Source organism: Chenopodium quinoa, unplaced genomic scaffold, assembly GCF_001683475.1.
Source record: "Chenopodium quinoa cultivar QQ74 unplaced genomic scaffold, ASM168347v1, whole genome shotgun sequence".
Lineage (NCBI taxonomy): Eukaryota > Viridiplantae > Streptophyta > Magnoliopsida > Caryophyllales > Amaranthaceae > Chenopodium > Chenopodium quinoa.
In genome coordinates this window covers 10,812,379-10,832,053 of record NW_018743292.1, presented here as the reverse complement: position 1 = coordinate 10,832,053, position 19,675 = coordinate 10,812,379, and the positions used below count along the sequence as shown (strand labels likewise).

Sequence of the window (19,675 nt, the reverse complement as noted above, 5' to 3'; positions counted from 1 at the left end):
CCTTTTTTCAGTATTCTTAATTCTCATGCTATACAGGGAAAAAAAAAAAAAAAGAGAGTATTATATTATGGTACGGAGAGAATAGTATGGTATGGAGTTGTAATTTTCAATGACATACGATTAAGTTGTAGTATTGGAGTATATAAAGTTTCAGTATAGGTGTATTAAAGTAAGTTTTTGGCGCTAACTTTAACTACAATTTTAACATCCTCTTCTCTCCTCCTCTCTTCTAGGGTTTCTCCAAATTCTTGGCCATTTAGATTGGAAATAGTCTAATTTCTTCGGAAGTTAGACTATTTCGACCCTTTTCCCTTAATTTTCTTTAGTTTTGCAATTTAGGTTTCAATAAATCCACACGAGTAGTGTAGATATTCGTCTGTCTCCCTATAGTGGAGTGTCTCCCTATGATGGAGTTGTTATTTTTTGTTAGTTTAGTTGTTTGTTTATATTTAGGGTTTGTTTGTGGGTTAGGGATTATAAAAAAAAGGTAATCATCTTTTGCCTTATTATCAGTTCGCTGGTAAAGATTTGTTCAGGATCGCAACGGTTGTCAAATTTTCAAATGCGTTCAAGTGAATTAGATGAAAATCATCCTTGCGATTTGCACTTCTAAATAATCATATATAAAATCATTTCTAAAATGATTTGCTCAAGATTGAAGGAGGTTATGTCTAGTTTAATTGATGAGGTTCAGGGGCGCTTTTGTAGCTGGTAGGTCCATTCTTGATAATATCCTTGTTTGTCAAGACATGTTGAAGAATTATAATAATAAAAGAAGAGCTCCTAGATGCACCATTAAGGTGGACCTTAGGAAGGCTTATGACTCTGTCCATTGGAGTTTTAATTTATTGAAGATATGATGTTGGCTCTTGGCATCCTTGTTCAGTTTGTTGCTTGGGTGATGGAGTGTGTTTCCACTCCGTCTTATTCCATATTCATTAATGGGGGGCTTCATGGATTTTAAGGGCAAAAGAGGGGTCAGACAAGGAGACCCCATGTCTCCCCTCCTGTTTGTTATTGTGATAGAGTATTTGACTAGGCTTTTGAAGAAAGTGGGCAAGCTCCACAGGTTCAAGTTTCATTCTAGATGCAAACAGTTACACTTAAACCATCTTATATTTGCTGATGACTTAATGCTCTTCTTTTATGGGGATAAGAGTTCAGTAAATTATCTCATTCAAGCCCTTAGAAGATTTGAAGCTATTTCTGCCTTTCTGGTCTTTAAGCAACCACTTGGTTTAAATACAAAAACCGAACCTACGCAAATTTTAAGGTACATCATGAAATAGCTGCATCACGCCTATACTTTTGACCATTTAGTTAGAATTATTGAAAAATAAATTTAATGGTGTTAAACTATAAGAGTAAAGAGAATATTCTAATAGTGGAGTACTTTTGGAATAAATAAATTGGTTTAAATACAAGTTAATATGTTATTGAATTTAATGGTGTTAAACTGTTAAATGCACTACTTACTCCTACAATGCAATAAATTCCCAATATTTAGAAAACGTACCACAGAGTAGTACTTTAGAGTAGAAAATGTACGATTGGAGTATTATACTGTATATGTATGTTATTATGAGTAATAATTAATGATTATAATGAAAAAGAGTGTATTAACTTATTTTCTTTCCTATGGTGTAGAGAGAAGAGTCATAACGACAAATAATATAAATGCGATTTAATTTTATATTTTGAGTACTAGGCACATATATTTTAATTGATAAAAGGTAATTAGCAATTACATGAAAAAAGTATCATGATTCATGTTATACTGGATTAACATTTTAATGTTTCTAATAAATGAACTTACTTCCAAAGGTTGAATCGCTAAACCACACTCCCCTTTTACCAGGTAACGCTTCCTTTTTGACATATATGTACGAACTTAGCCTCTTTATAAAATTGTCCCCTATGGTCCCCTTTCACTTTAATTTCATTATTAAATTCCCTTATACATTACCTCCTTATAAAAACGCCTGGAATTTTCGGATTTTCCAAGGGGATCCGGAAATTCTAGGCGTTTCCCCCTTGGAGTTCCAAAATTTTCAGGCGTTTCTCCTTTTTTTTTTTTGTGAAATTATGTTTTTCTATTATTATTATTATTATTATTATTATTATTATTATTATTATTATTATCCCCTTTCCCATTTCGACCAAACATAATACCTCGTTTTGGTGGTTGTTAGTGTAGGTCGAGTGGTGTGTGGATGTGTTTCAGCATTTTTTTTTTTTAATTTTTTTTTTGAATCTTATTGATTTTAGAAGAGAAAAGTGTGTGAATGTTATGTTTTTATCAGAAAAGTGATGAAATAGTGGAGTAAAAAGTGAAAGAAGAAAGGATATTTTATAAGAAGGGTAAATAAGTACATTCAAATTAAAATAGAAGCGTTACCTAATAAAAAGAGAGCGATATTTAATACAACCCAAATATTATTTCAACATGCAATCAAAATCCAATTTAAAATTCAACTCATATGAACCCATTAATTAAGCATGAGCCATGACTCAGCTTTAAAATAAATTAATCACACCTAATCGGACCCAACCCATATACCCAAATTGATATTACATTTTGGCAATGTCCAAGAACGCTACTCCGTAGTATGATGAATTGCTTCTGCAACTTTTGAACTCCCTGACTTCTCCTAGACCACCGGCCACTTTTCAACCGCATAAACCGCATTATTCAACCAATATTATCTTGAAGCTTCTTCATCACGGTTTTTCGTTTTTCCTTCATTATTCTATACTCCGTAGTACACTACTGTGATTTTCTCTCTCCTCCATTCTCTCACTACACTATTCATCCCACGAAATTACTACACTGTTCATACTTCATATCCCTATTAATTATCAGAGCATATGATTATTACTTTTAATCTTTGTTTATTTGTAAGAAATTTTAGGATACTTTCTTGTGAAATTTTGAATTTCTTAGGGTTTTGAATTTTGATTTTGATCAAAATTTGGATAAATCATGTCTGTATCGGAGAATACTACAAACGATTTAAGGGTTGCAAGAATGTTGATGAAGAAAATTGGTGAAACTTTCCAGGATTTCCAGTCACATTCTTTCTCAATTCTTACACTCGGCGAGCAATGGCGAAGTTTACAGAACTCACTCGGAACAATTCACAACTCGTTGGAGGAGCGAGTCAAGGCGGTTGAGTCCAAGGAGAGAGAAATTGACATGAACAGAATTAGGCTTCAGAATTTCAAGAAGGAAGTTGAAGTGCGGCAGAAGAAGTTGGAGTTTGAGGAGAATTTGCTGAAACAGAGGATTGAAGGTGTGGAGATGAGAGAGAAGCAGGTTAAGGAGTGGTGTGAGTGTTTGGAGTTGCAGAGGAGAGAGAATGCAGAGCGTGTTAAGGCGGCGGAGGTTTGCGAGAAGCGATTTGCCGAGGGTTTTGAGCGAGTTAAGGCGGTGGATGTTGCGGAGGCGAGGGTTTCGGAGCGGCGGAAGGCGGTGGAGGAGAGAGAAAATGAGGTGGAGGAGCGGCGGAGAGTGGTGGAGGAGAAGGAGGGGGAAGTCGAGAAGCGGTGGCGAGAGGTGGAGGAGAGTGAGAGGGAGGTTGCGGAGCGTGTGGCGGAGTGTTGTGTGAGGGAGAAGGAAGCAAAGGCGGCGGCGGAGGAGGTGGGATTGAGGGAGGTAATGATGATTGAGAGAGGGGATGGATTGGATGAGAGGGAGAAAAAATTGAAGGAATTTTCGGAAGAATTGAATAGGAGGTTTGTTTTGTTGGAAGAAAAAGAGGATGAATTGGGGTTGACAGAGAAGGAAATGGATGAATTATTCAATGCTGTTAGATTGAAGGAGATTAATGAAATGAGCAGAATGTTGGTGTCTAAAGAGAAGGGATTGGGATTGAAGGAGGTTGAAGTTGGGGAACGATGGAAGGAGCTCGAGTCGAAGGAGAAGGAGATTGATGAGCGTTGTCAAGTGTTGGAGGGTAAAGAGAAGCGAATTCGGGGATGTGAGGAAGATATGGAGTTGAAAAAGAAGGAGATTGATGAGCGTTTTGTAGGGTTAGAGGCTAAAGAGGAGCGAATTCGGGAGTGTGAAGAAGTTGTGGAGTTGAAAAGGAAGAGGATTGACGAGCGGTTTCAAGTGTTGGAGGCTAAAGAGAAGGGGATTCAGGAGCGTGAAGAAAGTATTGAGTTGAAAGAGAAGGATGTCGATGAGCGTTGTAAAGCGATGGAGGAGAAAGAGAAGCAAATTCAGGAGCATAAAGAAGCTATGGAGTTGAAAATGAAGGAGATGGGTGAGCGTTGTGAGGTGTTAGAGATGAAAGAGAAGCGAATTCAGGAGCATGAGGAAGCTGTGAAGGTGATTGAGAAGGGGATTGGTGATCGTTTTGGAGTGTTAAAGGCTAGAGAAGAGCAAATTCAGGAGCATAAAGAAGCTCTGGAGTTGAAAATGAAGGAGATGGGTGAGCGTTGTGAGGTGTTAGAGATGAAAGAGAAGCGAATTCAGGAGCATGAGGAAGCTGTGAAGGTGACTGAGAAGGGGATTGATGATCGTTTTGGAGTGTTAAAGGCTAGAGAAGAGCAAATTCAGGAGCATAAAGAAGCTCTGGAGTTGAAAATGAAGGAGATTGATAAGCATCGTGAATTATTAGAGGTTAAACAGAAGCGAATCCAGGAGGGTGAGGAAGGTATGAAGTTGAAAGAGAAGGAGATTGATGATCGATTTGAAGTGTTACAGGTTAAAGAAAAGGAAATTCAAGAGCTTAAAGAAGCTGTGGAGTTTAAAGAGAGCGAGATTAATGATCGTTTAGAAGTGTTAGAGGCTAAAGAAAAGCAAACTCGGGAGTGTAAAGAAGCCGTGGAGTTGAAAGAGAAGGAGATTGTTGAGCGCTGTGAAATGTTAGAGGTTATAGAGAAGCGAGTTAGGGAGTGTGAGGAAGATATGGAGTTGAAAGAGAAGGAGATGGATTCGCGAAAGAGGTGGCTTGAGATTAGTGAGAAAGATGTAACTAAGCAATGCCAATCAGTGGATGCGAAAGAGAAGCGATTGAGTAAGCAAAGTAAGGTGTTAGAGTTGAAAGAGAGGCAGATGAGTGAGCAATGTGAAGTGTTGAAGTTGAAGGAGGAGCAAATAATAAAAAGCTGTGAAAACTTGGAATTGAAAGAGAAAGAATTAAAAGAACTTTCCCAAGCTCTGGATTTGAAAGAGAAGCAGCAAGATAAGATTTTCCAAGAAACCGAGGATAAGGCAAAAGAATTTGACATTCGTTTCAAAGAAATGGAGTCGAAAGAGGAGGAGATGAATGCGCGTTGGAGGTGGCTTGAGAGTAGTGAGAGAGATTTTGAAAAGCAATGCCAATTTGTAGAAGTGAAAGAGAAGAAATTGAGTGAACAAAGTAAGGCCATAGATTTGAAAGAGAAACAAGTTATGGAACTTTGCCAACAAGTGGAAGTGAAAGTAAACGAAGATTTGAAATTGAAGGAAAAGGAACTTAATAAGCGTTATGAACAGATGGAACTGAAGGAAAAAGAGATTAAAGAGCGTTTCCAAGCATTGGAGACCAAAGAGAAGCAAATCAGTGAGCGTTGTAAAGCGTTGGCTTTAATAGAAACTCGAATTGATAGTCGCAACAAGGGCCTACAGTTTGAAGAGAAATTAATCAAGGAACGTTGGCGAAAATTGGAATTCAAAGAGAAGCAAACTAACGAGTCTTGCCAACGGAAGGAGTTACTAAAGAAGGAAAGTGATGAGTCTTTAATCGAGAAGCAAAATGATGAGCAATTTATACTTTCTCGTTGTCAATCATTAGAGCATAAAGAGATGGAGATTGGTAAGCATTGCTTTATTCTTTCACACCCTTCTTTTAGTTGCTTTAAATTCAAGTCCATTTATTTATTTATTTTAATTGAATTTTCTGTTCTTGTTACAAATTGAGATAGATATAATCCATGTGGGTCCTGGAGACAACCTCTTTATCCAGTAAGATTGGTTGTTCAGTTGAACAAATCTGTTTCGAGTTTAACATATTTCAATCTGAGTTGTATAAAGCTTGTGGTTTGATAACTTGATACTGCATTTCGTAATGGCCTTTCCATTCATAACATGTTTTTATGTAGTCATGAATGATCAAATATCTGTTTTCTCTTACAGTTTTCTTGATGTATGAGCTGCCGAGTTGATCAATATTGTTGTTAGTCTTATCAACTATAGGTTAACGAATATGCTCATCATGCCTGTTACTTTGTTAGTATGTGCTAATTGATGATTTTGTATCACATGTTCTGATTGTTCAGTAAGCAGCAGCTGCAAACAAGCTAGTCAGGAGCTACCGGATTCAGATATCGCTAAATTAGCAAATGTTTTAGCTCCTTCCTCACCAGAAATTGGTGCCGATATTTCCTTTTTGTGCAAAAATATGGACGTTGATGGTGTGAGATTATATCTGGTTAAGCATGTGAGGGAGCTTGGTATCTTGCATTACAGTATATTGAATGCGCTTAGATGTGCACCTGATCCTGGAAAGCTTGTTTTTGATGTCTTGAAAACTTTCCACCAATACAAGCTTCAAACGGAAGCTAATAAAACTCGGTGCTCATTTTTGTTTAAACTGTTGATGGAAATATCACCACCAATTACACCTGAATTTATAAATGAAGCAAAAAGTTTTGCTGCTCTTTTAAAGACTAAGTTGCACGGGAGTAATTCTACCAAAAATCATTTTGTGTTTTTTGAATTGTTAGCTAAATTCAACCTAGCAAGATTTTTCAAAGCTGAAGAGCTTCTCTCACATTTGACAATTTTTTATGATGGCAATGATGTCTACATCTATCTGCCTGGGATCCTAAATTTATGCCGTGTGTTGGGACTTTCCAAGAAAATTCCAGGTATAATTATTTATCTTTTTCATAGACTTGCTGATAAAACAATTTGCAATATTGGTGCTTACTTTGACATAATTTACATAGTGTGATTATTACATTATGCTTACAAGATTATACTGTTTAATTAACATATTAGGTCCGTCATTGAACCTGTATGGGTTGGTTTAATTTAGAATTTTTAAGAAGCTCTGTCCGAATAGCATGTCATTTTTTTAAGACAGGTGGGAGAAGTTGTGACAACGCAAATTTTTTGAAACGTTGAAGGGGAAAAGGGATGTAGAGAAGGGTGGGGAACAAACAAAGTTTGTATGTCAATGACTACTGAATTTGTTTTAGAATGATTTTGTTAGTGAAACAATATATTTTTTAAGAAAAAATTGATTCTATGCTGCTTACCTTACCAGTTTATGAGACTTTTTTCGTTATTTAGCTTTGAAAGTGCACTGAGAAATGTGAGTTTAGTACTTATTGTCCTACCATAGATCATAGATGCCTTTTCATCTACTTACTAAGTCTGTATGTCAATGGTGCTATCTGCTCTTTAGACCTACTCACATTTTTTTAACTGTTTGTATATTTATTTTCACATTAAACAGATCATATCAGATCCCTTATTAAGAGTAAGAAGTGTCTTTTGGCAATCAAGTTCATCTGCCATTTTAAGCTGGAATACAATTTTCCGCCAGTACCTCTGCTGAAAGAACACTTGGAATCTCTGAAGCAAAGAGTGAACGAGATCCAAAAGGATGGAACTATTCAATCAAAGGTACTTCACCGTTTTGTAGCAAGATCATTTCTTTCCCTGTTATGCAGAAGAAATCAGAGGTGATAAACTTTGTATATAAGCCTTTAGAATGTCTGTCTTATTCATGCAGCCTTTGGCAACACAAATGCAAATACTTTACAAAAGTTTGTAAACATGGTTATATTTCGGTTTGTTTATTTATTTGTTATTTTGTATGTGATATATTTGTGGACTAGTTCAACAAAATTAGGCAGACAATTGTATTGCTGTATGTGCTCAATGGAAACACAGCTCATTTAGTGACACTCATCGTGATTATGTAATTGGCAGGTGAAAGATCTGTAAAATTTCTGTGATGATTGGTATGGATGATAAAAACTATCAGTCACGTGACTGATCCGAGTAATAAAAAGTTGTGGTTCTTAGTTTTGCCAAGGATTATGCCCTGTTTAATTAAAGGTTCATAAGTTCATATGCTTGGGACTTGGGATCAGCTGAATTTTTGTACCATTTATTTTCCCTGCCTACCTTGAACCTTAGCATCTGACTTGACATATTCTATGGCCTCATTTAGACAACATGATCAACTTCCAGGCTCTCATATAGTCTTCTTATCTTATCTAATTTTGGATATTGAAACCTTACCTAATTTGTCCTCTTTGTTATTCCACTTTGACCTGAAAGTTTATTTCTCGTTTCCAGTTTTACACTCTTTTACTGTATTTGCTTGTGTTTTTTCTGGTCTCTCTTATTTTGTAATGAGCTGATTATGTTTGTGTATACTGATGACTTTAATTGCAGATGGAAGCCGAATGCATGGAATTAAAGAGTCTCCAAGATGTAGCTAAATGCATTACATATTTTATGCTCGAGTCAAAATTCCCACTTTATTCCCTTTCATCACGCATCATGGAATTGGAGAAGGGGAAAGAAATTAAGAAACGCAGAGCAGGCACTTGGGCTTCAAGACAGCTAGAAAAGCGAGCTCGAGCAGAGAATGATGACCAAGTAGCTCCTTCGGATATGACACCCTGTCTTAAACCTATGCCACATTCTTCTGGACACAAAACTCTTTTTACGTCTAATGTACATACATCTAATGGCTCAAGCTCTGGAACTGATCCACATTGCAGCTCTGGTCATTTCGTGTCTCCTCCTAATGTGCCGCCTTCGTCTGTGTAGTCTCTGAATGTGCCTCCATTTGCACTGTCATCATATGTGTCACCACTGCAAGTGCCTCTGAATATGCGGCCTTCGTTTGCATATGGTAAGCGGCGTAAGCCTTTTTTTTTTTTTTCCACCTCTGCATATTTTTTTTAGTCAATAGTTTTTCTTAAAAAATCTATTGTCTAATGTATGGGCAAGAATGATTATCTAGCTGCAAGTAGACAGAAAATTATAAACTTGGAATGATTATCTAAAATGGTTAGCTAACCTGCTATTATAACGCTGCTTGCTTAACCAAGGTTTGCAGCTCTTGAGCATTGAGCACACTGGATGCTCATATTTCTTAAACCAGTTTTTCCTGCTCACCTGATCAGCTGAAAGTTGAGACTAAGGGGCATTTGATCTCATGACACTAAGCTTGACATGGGTGCCAACCATTATTTAATGAACTGTTTGTATCGTATGTCTATTGCCCTTTATTGTATTTTAATGCCATGCATAAAATGGTGCCTGTTTGCTTATTGTGAGTTTGTGGTGTGTCAATCAATTTGAGGCTCAAGAATCTGGTTATTATAGTAGATAATAATAAGGTACATGTCAATTTTGCCGCGTATGATGTCCCTTGATTGATTGTTTCCTCAACATTCATTTTCTCTGCAATCATTAGATTGTTAATATTCATTTGCTATCAATTTATCAGTGTTTTTCAATTTTATTCATTGATCTCTTTGTTCTTTATGTTGAGTAGGAGGTCATCAAGCTCGTCTGGTGCCAAATCAAAGCATGTATAACAGTATAAGTTGCTGGAAATTGAGGAGCTATTTGCTCTATCTGAAGAGATATTAGGTTTATGCTTGAGCTAGTTGTGAGGCAGTTTCTTCACATTGCGTATTGTACTTTTCATCCTAAAGCCAGATCATATAATTCACAGATGTACAGTTTTCAGCACTGTCCGTGGATAATTTTGAAGCTAGATTAGTGACAAGGTTCGGGCTTGATAAGTCCTAGGTTAAGTTTTCATATAAAGCCAGATCATATAATTCACAGAAGTACAGTTTTCAGCACTGTCAGTGGATAATTTTGAAGCTAGATTAGTGACAAGGTTCCGGCCTGATAAGTCCTAGGTTAAGTTCTGTAAATAAGCTACCCGCAATTTTGATGCTTTAACCTTGAGGATTTCTCTAACACGGGGATGAAATTTCATCAACTACGATGTATAATTTGTATATATGCACTGGTTAGGACAAATTGTTAGGTTGAATGTATATGATGAAACTTTTGTTTTGGTTAATGAAGGGGAGCAATGATCATCTTTGCTCGCTTTGTGTTTGCAGGAGGCTAATTTATAATTCATTGAAACTATAAGCTGACAATTCTGAATGTAAAATTTAAAGTCCTACTGCAGTATCCTTTACTATTTACTACTAATAACCCAACATTTTTGGATACTTTACTGTATAATTAACTGTATAAAACTATGCTGCATTAACTAAAGACTAAATTCTTTCCGCCTAATTAAACCTATACAACTTCAAATCGTTATGTTAACTAAGAGACTAAGAGAGCTAACTATATTCGTGTGAAGTTCATGGTCAGATCATCTACTTTCAAATTTTGTTATTGAATATGTGGAATGATCGCTAAATTATCTGCATCAATCTATTTTATTTATCTCAGAGTTATGAATATATAACTTGAGTTTGTTTATTTGTAGGCTAACACCTACTCATTTCCTCAATTTCGTATTTCAAAGTACAAGATTATCAAGAAGGCAATTTGATACAGCTAATCATGGTGTATCTTTGGTTAAAAATCAAGCTATATGTTTGAGGTTGTCCTGTTGGACTTTTGAACATTATTGATGCGTAATCGTGATGACAAATAGCAGTAACAATCAATAGCGACTTAGAGTAACCTCTATTTTTGGTAATATGGGTAGCTTTAAAGTTGTATTTTTTTCTTTACTCATGATCAAAAAAATTCTGTAAATGAGATCGGTTTTGGAGGGTTGTTATCATTGTAAGTTGAAAAGAAATCCTACTAGTATGTATAGGTGGCTAGTTGATTCTTTTCATTGTGGTATGTAGCTGCATGTTTTCAATCAATAATAATAAGGAGTTTGTGGTGACTGAGTATGATGCGTTTTGCCTTCCTTTAAACCCCAAAAAAGTTTAGGAGATACCTCGATCTACTAATAAAATAACCCTGGCTTTGTTTTCAAACGTGATTGGAGATTGTATTTTGGGTTGACAAATGAAAATGATCAAATTCCACTTAATTTATTAGAAGCTAGGATACCTACTTTAGGTCAAGGTGGAGATGAGCTTAAGCAACTCTTTGTTATGCATGCAATATCCACCTTTTTAGCTCCTACTTCTAACAGAACAGTTGATCTTAGGATTTTCAAGTCACTTGATGATGTTGGACATATTAAGAATTTGAATTGGTGTAAATATGTTCTTGAAAAACCGTGTGAAGGTGTGAAAAGTTACAAAAAAGGAGAAATCCAGTGGTGTTGTGGTTGTATTTTGATGTTGAAGATTATTTACTTTCATAGGTTGAAATTTAGGAATGTTGAATTAAGTACTTCTTCACCCTTAATTCAACATTAGAATGATTAGTTGATTAGGGATAGAATTAAGAAGGAAAGGTTGTCCAAAAGTTTTGAGAGTGGGATTTTACTCTTTGATGTGTATCCTGTTAGGGGTAAATTGAAGTTTCTGGATGGATATGTTGTTGAGGGTATTGCAGGGGGAAGTATGGGGAATGTCGGGGGAAGTGTTGATAACGTTGCGGGGAATGTTGGGACTGTTGATGTGCCTGCTTCCGAGGGCATAATACAGGTCATTCTTCCACCAGGTTCAATGTCAGATCAAGAGAATCATTCGGCTGCTATTGATGTAAGTAGAAATTGACTTTTATTTAATATTATTATTTTTATTATTGCATATAATATGATTTAACTTTTGATACATTTTAAAAAAAAATGTTTTTGCAGCCCGTTCATGAACAATTTTCGTTTATGAAAAGAGATATGCATATAATCTCTTCCTTTTAGAATGATAAGATTAAAGAGTTGCTTCTTTTACGCTGTGTAAATGATGAGGCCATCAACTCTTTGGGACTTACTTTGTCCCAAAATGATCAATTTTTCATGGATCCTCGAGTGCATGTTGTTATTAATGAGATTTCTGAACTTGTAATTTGCAATTTAGGTTATATTAGACAGTTTATCATAAAATTTAGGTTTTATTAGGTAGTTTCTCACAAAAAGTCCTTAAAAGAAAATGGAGTAAAGTTGGGATAATTAATATCAATTTTTCCATAATTTATTATTCCTCTCTCACCACTACTCGCTCTCACATACTTTCACTTTCATGGTTCCTACATTACTTTTACTATAATAAATTGTTCATCCACTCACATTATTATACTATACCAAATTCATTTTCCTAAAACTCCACGCTTGTAAGTGGTGCAAATAAAAAAAACGGAGGGAGTATTTGGATTAATTATATATGTTTGTATGGAGAAACTACCGACGATTTAAGGGTTGCAAGAATGTTGATGAAGAATATTGGTGAAACTTTTGAGGATTTTCAAACTCAATCCTTTACAATTCTTACAATCGGCGAGCAATGGCGAAGTTTACAGAACTAGCTTGGAACGATTCACAACCCAGTTGAGGAGAGAGAAAAGGAAGTGCAGGAGTGGCGGAGGAGAAGGAGGAGGAAGTTGAGGAGCGGCGGGGAGGGTTGGAGGAGAGAGAGCGTCAGGTTTCTGAGCTCAAGGCGGAGTGTTGTGTGAGGGAGAAGGTAGCGAAGGCAGCGGAATGAGGGAGGTAATGATGAATGAGAGAGGGCATGGATTGGATGTGAGGGAGAAAAATTGAAGGGGAGTAATTCTGCTAAAGATCATTTTAGGTTTTTTCAATTGTTAGCTAAGTTGAAACTAGGTAAAATTTTCAATGCTGAAGAGCTTCTCTCACTATTTACATTTTTTTATGATGGCAATGATGTCGATCTACATCTATCGGTGTGAAGAGATCGAACCTAAATTTATGCCGTGTGTTGGGACTTTCCAATTCAAGAAGATTCCAGGTAAAATAAAAAATGATTTTAGTTTTTTTCCTAAAAATACCCCCACCGTGTTCTTAATCTGTGAAGAAATATAATCTTGACCCTTAGATTACAACTCATCCATGTTACCCTTTATTAAGTGTTATACTTATTAAATGTGACCGTGTTTTTTTTTTTTTGGCAAAAAAACTACATTTTGATCATAAAAACCTTCATTTTATAGTGTGGTGAAACTGTTTTAACATTTTCATTTTAGAAAAAGTGATGCAACTAAAAAAAATAAAATAGGAGGAAATATCTTTCTCCACTCATGGTCTCCACCCAAAGCCACTATTAACTTTTCTTTTTGATTATTTCTTTTCTCTCACATAGTCACATTCATTACTTTTCCGTAAACTATTAACCTACTATATTTCTTTTACAATATTTTTTAATTCTCCAACTACCATACTTACATTTTATTTTATTTAACACAATTAAATTGCCTAAACAAGTTGAAGAGTATATGGCCTAAGACTATTAGTTTGGAGTAATATAGTAAGTACGTACTCTGCATCAAAAAATATACATTGTATATATCCATTTTATTTTTCGCTTACTAAGACCCTGTCAACTTCATCTTAAGAAAATAATTATTCAGTAAAAATAATTTCAGTTCAGTAAAGATAAGTTCAGTTCAGTTAAAAATAATTTTAGTTCAATAAATTTAATTTAAGTTCTGTAAAAATAATTTTAGTTCAGTAAAAATCAGTAACTGAAGAAGAAATATAATAAAGAATCAGTAAAAATAATTTCAATTCAGCAAAAATAATTTCACTTTAGTAAAATTAATTTTATTTCAGCAAAAATAATTTCAATATAGCTAAAATAAGGTGTAGTAAATGGGGCCTAATTAATAACTTTAACTATAAATGTATTCTTTTCTCGTTTTAGTTATTTACCAAAAAATAAAGAAAATGACGTTTTCGGTTTTTCCTTTTTATCTACCATTATATTCCAAGAAGGCAACAAGCCAACAACCCCAATCTTGTTTACGGAGTATAAGAATTTATTAGTTATAACCACTATCTTTTATTTATATACACGCAGAACTAACGTTATTTGGAACATAGTGACCGTAATTTTAACATAGTATCCTTATTTTTTAACATAATAACCTTTATTAAAACTTGTGTGACCTTTAATGTTATTTCTGTTTACATCCCAAAAAATTAACCTCTTATACCTTTTATAATGTCACAATCGCTTTTATTTCAACATAATAACCTTTATTTTAATTTTAATGTAGTGACCTTTTTTTTATTTATTAATAAAACAATCATAGTATCTCTAATGTTAATGGTCCACAATAAATTTGTGTGAACCAGGTCCATTTAAGAATTTGTATTATTCTTTATTGTTTATTTTTGTTTCTTTGCAAAAATTTTCGGTTTAATCATTGTTTTTCAAATTTAATTTTGTGTAATGAAGATAATAGCACCATTACAAGCAACAGCAGCCAAGTCAGAGAAGTTTCCAGAAGATCAATACAGTCAGCACTCAGCAGCAGCTAAATCAGAAAACTCTCTAGAATATGGTGATAACTAACTTCAGCTGAGTTGGCATAAAGGTTGTTAGAGCTTAAGCTGATGTGGCATTAGTTTGTTAGAATCAATTCTGTTATAAAAGAATATTTTTTTTTGAATAGTGTTATAACAGAATATAAATACTTGTATTTGCTCATTTTTCTCAGATGTAATGAGAATCACAACTATTTTATGATCTTCTCTTTTCTCTCTCTAAATCTCCTGTAAATTCTCTCAATTTTGTACCAAGTTTACCATCAATTCAATGAAGATTCTCTCAATTTTCTTGCTGTTAGTTTGTTGATGTTCATCAAACATAATACTCTGTCCTAAAGTTTGATCAACTATGACAATTTTTGATCAAAATTTCAAACGACCTTAAGTCTTCAAGACTAGTAATGCACAAACTCGGCGAAACTTTCACCGACTTCCAGACTCGCACTTATTCAATAGTTTCACTTTGTGAGCAATGGCGCACACTTCAGGGTTCTTTCGCTAAGGTCCACAATTCGCTCGAGGAGCGTGTCAAGGATGTCGAGGCCAAGGAAAGGAACATTGATATGACTAGAAACAAGTTACATAATTTAGGAAAGGAGGTTGAGTTATGGAAGAAGAAGTTGGATTCGGAGGAGAAGTCGTTGCGCGAGAGAATCAACGGTGTAGGGTTGAGAGAAAAGGAAGTGAGAGAGTTACGTGAGTCATTGGAGTTGGAGAAGAGTTTGCTTGGTGAACGGTGTAAGGCGGTGGAGGTGGGAAAAAAGCGGAATGCGGAGGGTTTCGAGCGGGTTAAGGAGCAGATGAAGGAGGTGGAGGAGAGGGAGAGGGCGGTTAAGGACCGGGTTGAGGAGATGGAGTTGATGGCGAAGGTGATGAGTGAGCGAGGCGAAGCATTGGATGCCAAAGAGAAGGAGTTGAGTATGAAGGAGAGTGTGTTGGAACAAAATAAGGTAAAGTTGGAGGAGGATATGAATGACATGGATGAGTTGTACTTTGCACTCTAGCGTACGGAAAAGGAGAATAATGAGCAAAGCTCAATGTTAAAGTCTAAAGAGAAGATGTTAGGGTTGAAAGAGAAGGAGATTGATGAGCGTTGTGAAATGTTAGAGGCGAAAGAGAAGCGAATGTTAGAGGATGCAAAAGCTATGGAGTTGGTTCGAAAGCAATTGGATGAGCGGTCTATACAGATGGAATTGAAGGAAAAGGAAATTGAGGAGCGATTCCTTGCAGTGGAGGCTAAGGAGTTGGTAGGAAGGGATGATAAGGAAACTAATGATTTCGACAAGGTGATCGAGTCGAAAGAGAACAAGCTCAATGATCAAGTAGAGGGTGATGGACATCACATACTTTCTAATTGTCAAGCACAAGAGTATCAAGGGAAACACTATGGTGAGCAACTCCTTTCTTTTTTAGCTGACAAAACTTTATTTTAACTAGCTTTTATTTGTGATTTATAGTTATAATTAAAAATAATGTTAATCTATTTAGAGTCGTCTCAAATATATTTCAATATAATTAACTTTTATAAAAGTTTACTAACGTTAAAAAGTTTATCAACTGTAATAATTAATGGAAGAAGTATGATGCAAGTGAGATTTAATAATCACAACCTTTGAGTACCACCCCTATGCTTTAACTAGCAAGATAACCTCGTCTAATTAAACTAAGATCACAGCTGATAATAACTTGCTCTTTCTTGTTTGATTTGTTAAGGTAGTAGAAGTTTGACAAATTTGAGGCAGGAATTACCTAATTCAGAAATCCACCAAACAGCATGTTCAAAAGATTTTTCCTCATCATCAAGTATTGGTGGTGATCAAGTCCGTTCATATTGCACTAAAATGGATGCATTGTTTTTGGGATTTTGTATAACGGACCAGGTGAAGGCGAAAACAATATCACCTGAAGGGATATTGGACGCTCTTAGATGTGCTCCTAATCCAGGAAAACTTGTTATGGAAGTCACTCGAACATTCCACCAAAATTTCTCAGATAAGAATATGACCACAATTTATAAAGATAGTTGCATATTGCTGTTGGAGCAGTTAATGAAACTATCACCTCCAATTACGAAACATGTCAAAGAGGAAGCAAGGCATCTAGCTATGTTGTTAAAGGCCGCCAAGAACAGAACTCCGACAGATAATTTCGGTTTTTTGCAGTTTGTAGCTGCGTTCATGTTAGCAAATTGTTTTAATGCAGATGATCTTGTTACCCTTTTTGGTTCATTTTATTGTGGATGTAAGATTTATCGGCTAGAGCAGCAAGCGACTTTATGCAATGCATTGGGACTTTCAGATAAGATCCCAGGTATGCATATATCTTCATTATCTCAAATATAATGTAAACTTGCTAAATGACAATTTGTTATTATATTTTTTGAAGTACAAATAGCGTATACGTGATTCGATCCCTAGATATCACATTTAACTAACTACTCTTACTAAGCTAATTTAGTTGACATCCATCCACATTCCGCACTTTGTTCAGAATTACGAGTCCTTAAGTAGTTAAGCTAACCTACTCACGAGTACTCATTAGCTTCCTAGTTTTTAAGAATGTTACTTTCATTATTAGGCTATGAGTTTCATACAGGAATTCCTTTTCTGCTATGATCAAGTTTGTACATCTATGGTGCTCGTTCATTGTTCTTTAGACTAATACTCGTATTTACCCTTTTTTTTTTTTTTTTAATTTTTTTTATTTTCTGTTTTGCATTGAACAGGGCTTATCAAGTCTTATATTCAAAAAAAGAAGTTACTCACAGCAGTCAAGTGCATTTGTATTTTTAAGTTGGAAGATATATTTCCGCCAGAGCCTTTGCTGGAAAATTACTTGGACATGTCTAATAAAAAAGTGAATAAGAAACAGAAAGCTGGAACGTTTATTACGAAGGTACTACCCATAAACAATGTATGTGACTGATCATATTATTACTTCGCATCTCATTTGCTTGAATAGTATGAAGCTAATTTACAATCTGATTTTTGCATCACTTGTCATTCTTCTTGTTGTTATATAGTTTCTCGTTCATCTCTCTATGTTCTGGTCATGGGACAAACTATCTTACTTTGTATAATTTTGGTCTTTTGTTTACAGATTGAAGGTATTGACAAGGAACTATTAATTCTTCGAGATGTTACTAGCTGCATTGCCACATTTAAGCTTGAGTCTAGATTCCCACCTGATCCCCTATTATCGCGCATCGAAGAATTGTTAAAGGCGAAAGAAGAAAGGAAGGCGGGTGCTCTAACACAATGGAATGATAATAAACGCAGTGCAAGCTCCTGTGATTCCATAGCAAGTCCAGAACAGCTACAAAAGCGTCCTAGAATAGAGAACAATCACCAAGTACAAGTAGCGCCTTAATCTGGTCCGAGTTTAGTTTAAGTCATTAGGTGGATGCAAACTGATAGATTAAATACTCTGACCTGTGTATTTTTGTAACCCAAAAAATTTGATCCATGAATTTCTTCATATGTCTATACTTCTTCACACGTTTGTAACACAAACAATATGAAAATAAATATATCCAATATAATTTTGTTATCATTTTAATTCAATATTTATGTAATTGCAAATACATAATAATTTTTAAAATAGTTTATAAGCACGTGGTAGATAGAAATAGGAAGAGAGAGATATGTAGGTGTACTTCACCTTTTTTTTTTTGGTCAGATTGTCATCATGTGGTAATTGAGGACCACATGCTAATTATTTCACTGAAATTTTATATAATATTTATGCATAAAGTTATTACCACTCAATGAAAAAAGGGGTTACTCGTTTATGTGTTAATCTTTAAAGACAACTCTTTGGTTGATTGGGAAAATTATCTTGACAAAAATATCATTAAAAAAACTTTTTCAGTTTTTTTTTTTTTCAATTAAGTTATCCTTCTTAATTACAAAATCTTCTAAAACTTATAAAGGTTTAATAAAAAACACAAATTCGTATATGTGGCTAACCACATGGTGTGGCCACTTCACAATAAGGCTATTAACTAAGTAATAATAGGGGGTTACGGTGATGAGCAAATGGAGTTACCTTGACGTATGTATGTGGAGTTATTTAAATGAAAAAAGGGGTTACTCATTTACATAAGTGTAATCATTCTTTTAATTTTTAAAACAAAAAATAGGGGTTACTTGAATGAACAAATGAGGATACTTATTTCTAAATTAGTTGATATTACTCATATAATGAATTGGAGTTACTCTAATGGACAAAATAAGGTTACTCTTATGAATAAATAAGGTCACCATATAAATAAATAAGGATTATTCTTATACTGTACATGTGGCTAGCCACAAACAAAAATTACTAAAAAAAAAAGCATTTATCTCAAAACTTACTCCACATACATTTTTTTTTTCCCACATTCCTCTCTTCCTTCAACTGCCTTTAATCCATTCCTTAAAATAAAAATGCATCCAATCCCTAAAAAAATCGATGGTAATCTTATCTTGATGTGTCAAAAAATATATTTATTTATCTTAGTTAAATATTAAGAATCATGAACCGAATATAACAGAGTTTTAACACCACTCATTTTCGTATTTCAAAGTACAAGATTATCAAGAAGGCAATTGACACCGCTAATTATGGTGTATCTTTGGTTATAAATCTAGCTATATGTTTGAGGTTGTCCTATTGGGTTTTCGAACCTTATTAATTGATGTGTAATCGTGATGACAAATACTAGTAACAATTAATAATTTAATAGCGACTTAGAGTTACCTCTATTTCTAGTAATATTGGTAGCTTAAAAGTTGTACTGTATTTTTTCTTTGTTTCTCTAATATGTACTTTTCCTATTGTTCACTAAAGTAGAAAGAATTTCTTTGTACTTTCCTATATATTCTTTGTACTTTCCTATATATATATAAAAGAATCCTATTTAAAATATCTTATAACATCGTGCACGCATTGCATTATCTCCAAGTATGTACAATAAGTATATATGTAACCAATTTTGTATGGTTAATGAAAGTATACTAATACACTTCTTATATGTGGCGTGCATACCTAAGCTTGTAATAATAATAATAATAATGAGATTTAATAATAATAATAATAATAATAATAATAATAATAATAATAATACGAATAATACGAAAAGCAGTAAAAATTACGAGTAACACACAATTTACGGGCGGGGGTAAACATCAAAATCTCTTTCAACATAGTACATGATACATAAAACGAAATATAACGACATTCTACTCAACCACAGCCACTATTCTACCATTCATCAACCTCAATCC

General features: G+C 34.7%; 3 protein-coding genes across 3 annotated transcripts; all 3 read left to right on the top strand.

Moving 5' to 3' along the window:
- The first annotated feature begins 2,983 nt into the window (after positions 1-2,983).
- On the top strand, positions 2,984-14,433 carry LOC110735950 (trichohyalin-like). The gene is made up of 9 exons (XM_021916122.1): positions 2,984-5,804; positions 6,268-6,858; positions 7,452-7,621; positions 7,851-7,930; positions 8,175-8,319; positions 8,402-8,778; positions 11,472-11,667; positions 11,826-11,966; positions 14,317-14,433. Exons 1-9 carry the CDS (start codon positions 2,984-2,986, stop codon positions 14,431-14,433), a joined length of 4,638 nt encoding a protein of 1,545 aa, XP_021771814.1.
- Positions 14,434-14,809: 376 nt separating this feature from the next.
- On the top strand, positions 14,810-15,668 carry LOC110735949 (DNA ligase 1-like). The gene has a single exon (XM_021916121.1). It carries the CDS (start codon positions 14,810-14,812, stop codon positions 15,410-15,412), a length of 603 nt encoding a protein of 200 aa, XP_021771813.1. The 3' UTR covers positions 15,413-15,668.
- LOC110735948 (FRIGIDA-like protein 2) lies at positions 15,446-17,777 on the top strand. Its single transcript, XM_021916120.1, has 4 exons — positions 15,446-15,797; positions 16,122-16,718; positions 17,134-17,303; positions 17,508-17,777. The coding sequence occupies exons 1-4, from the start codon at positions 15,446-15,448 to the stop codon at positions 17,775-17,777; spliced, it is 1,389 nt and encodes a 462-aa protein (XP_021771812.1).
- Positions 17,778-19,675: the final 1,898 nt, after the last annotated feature.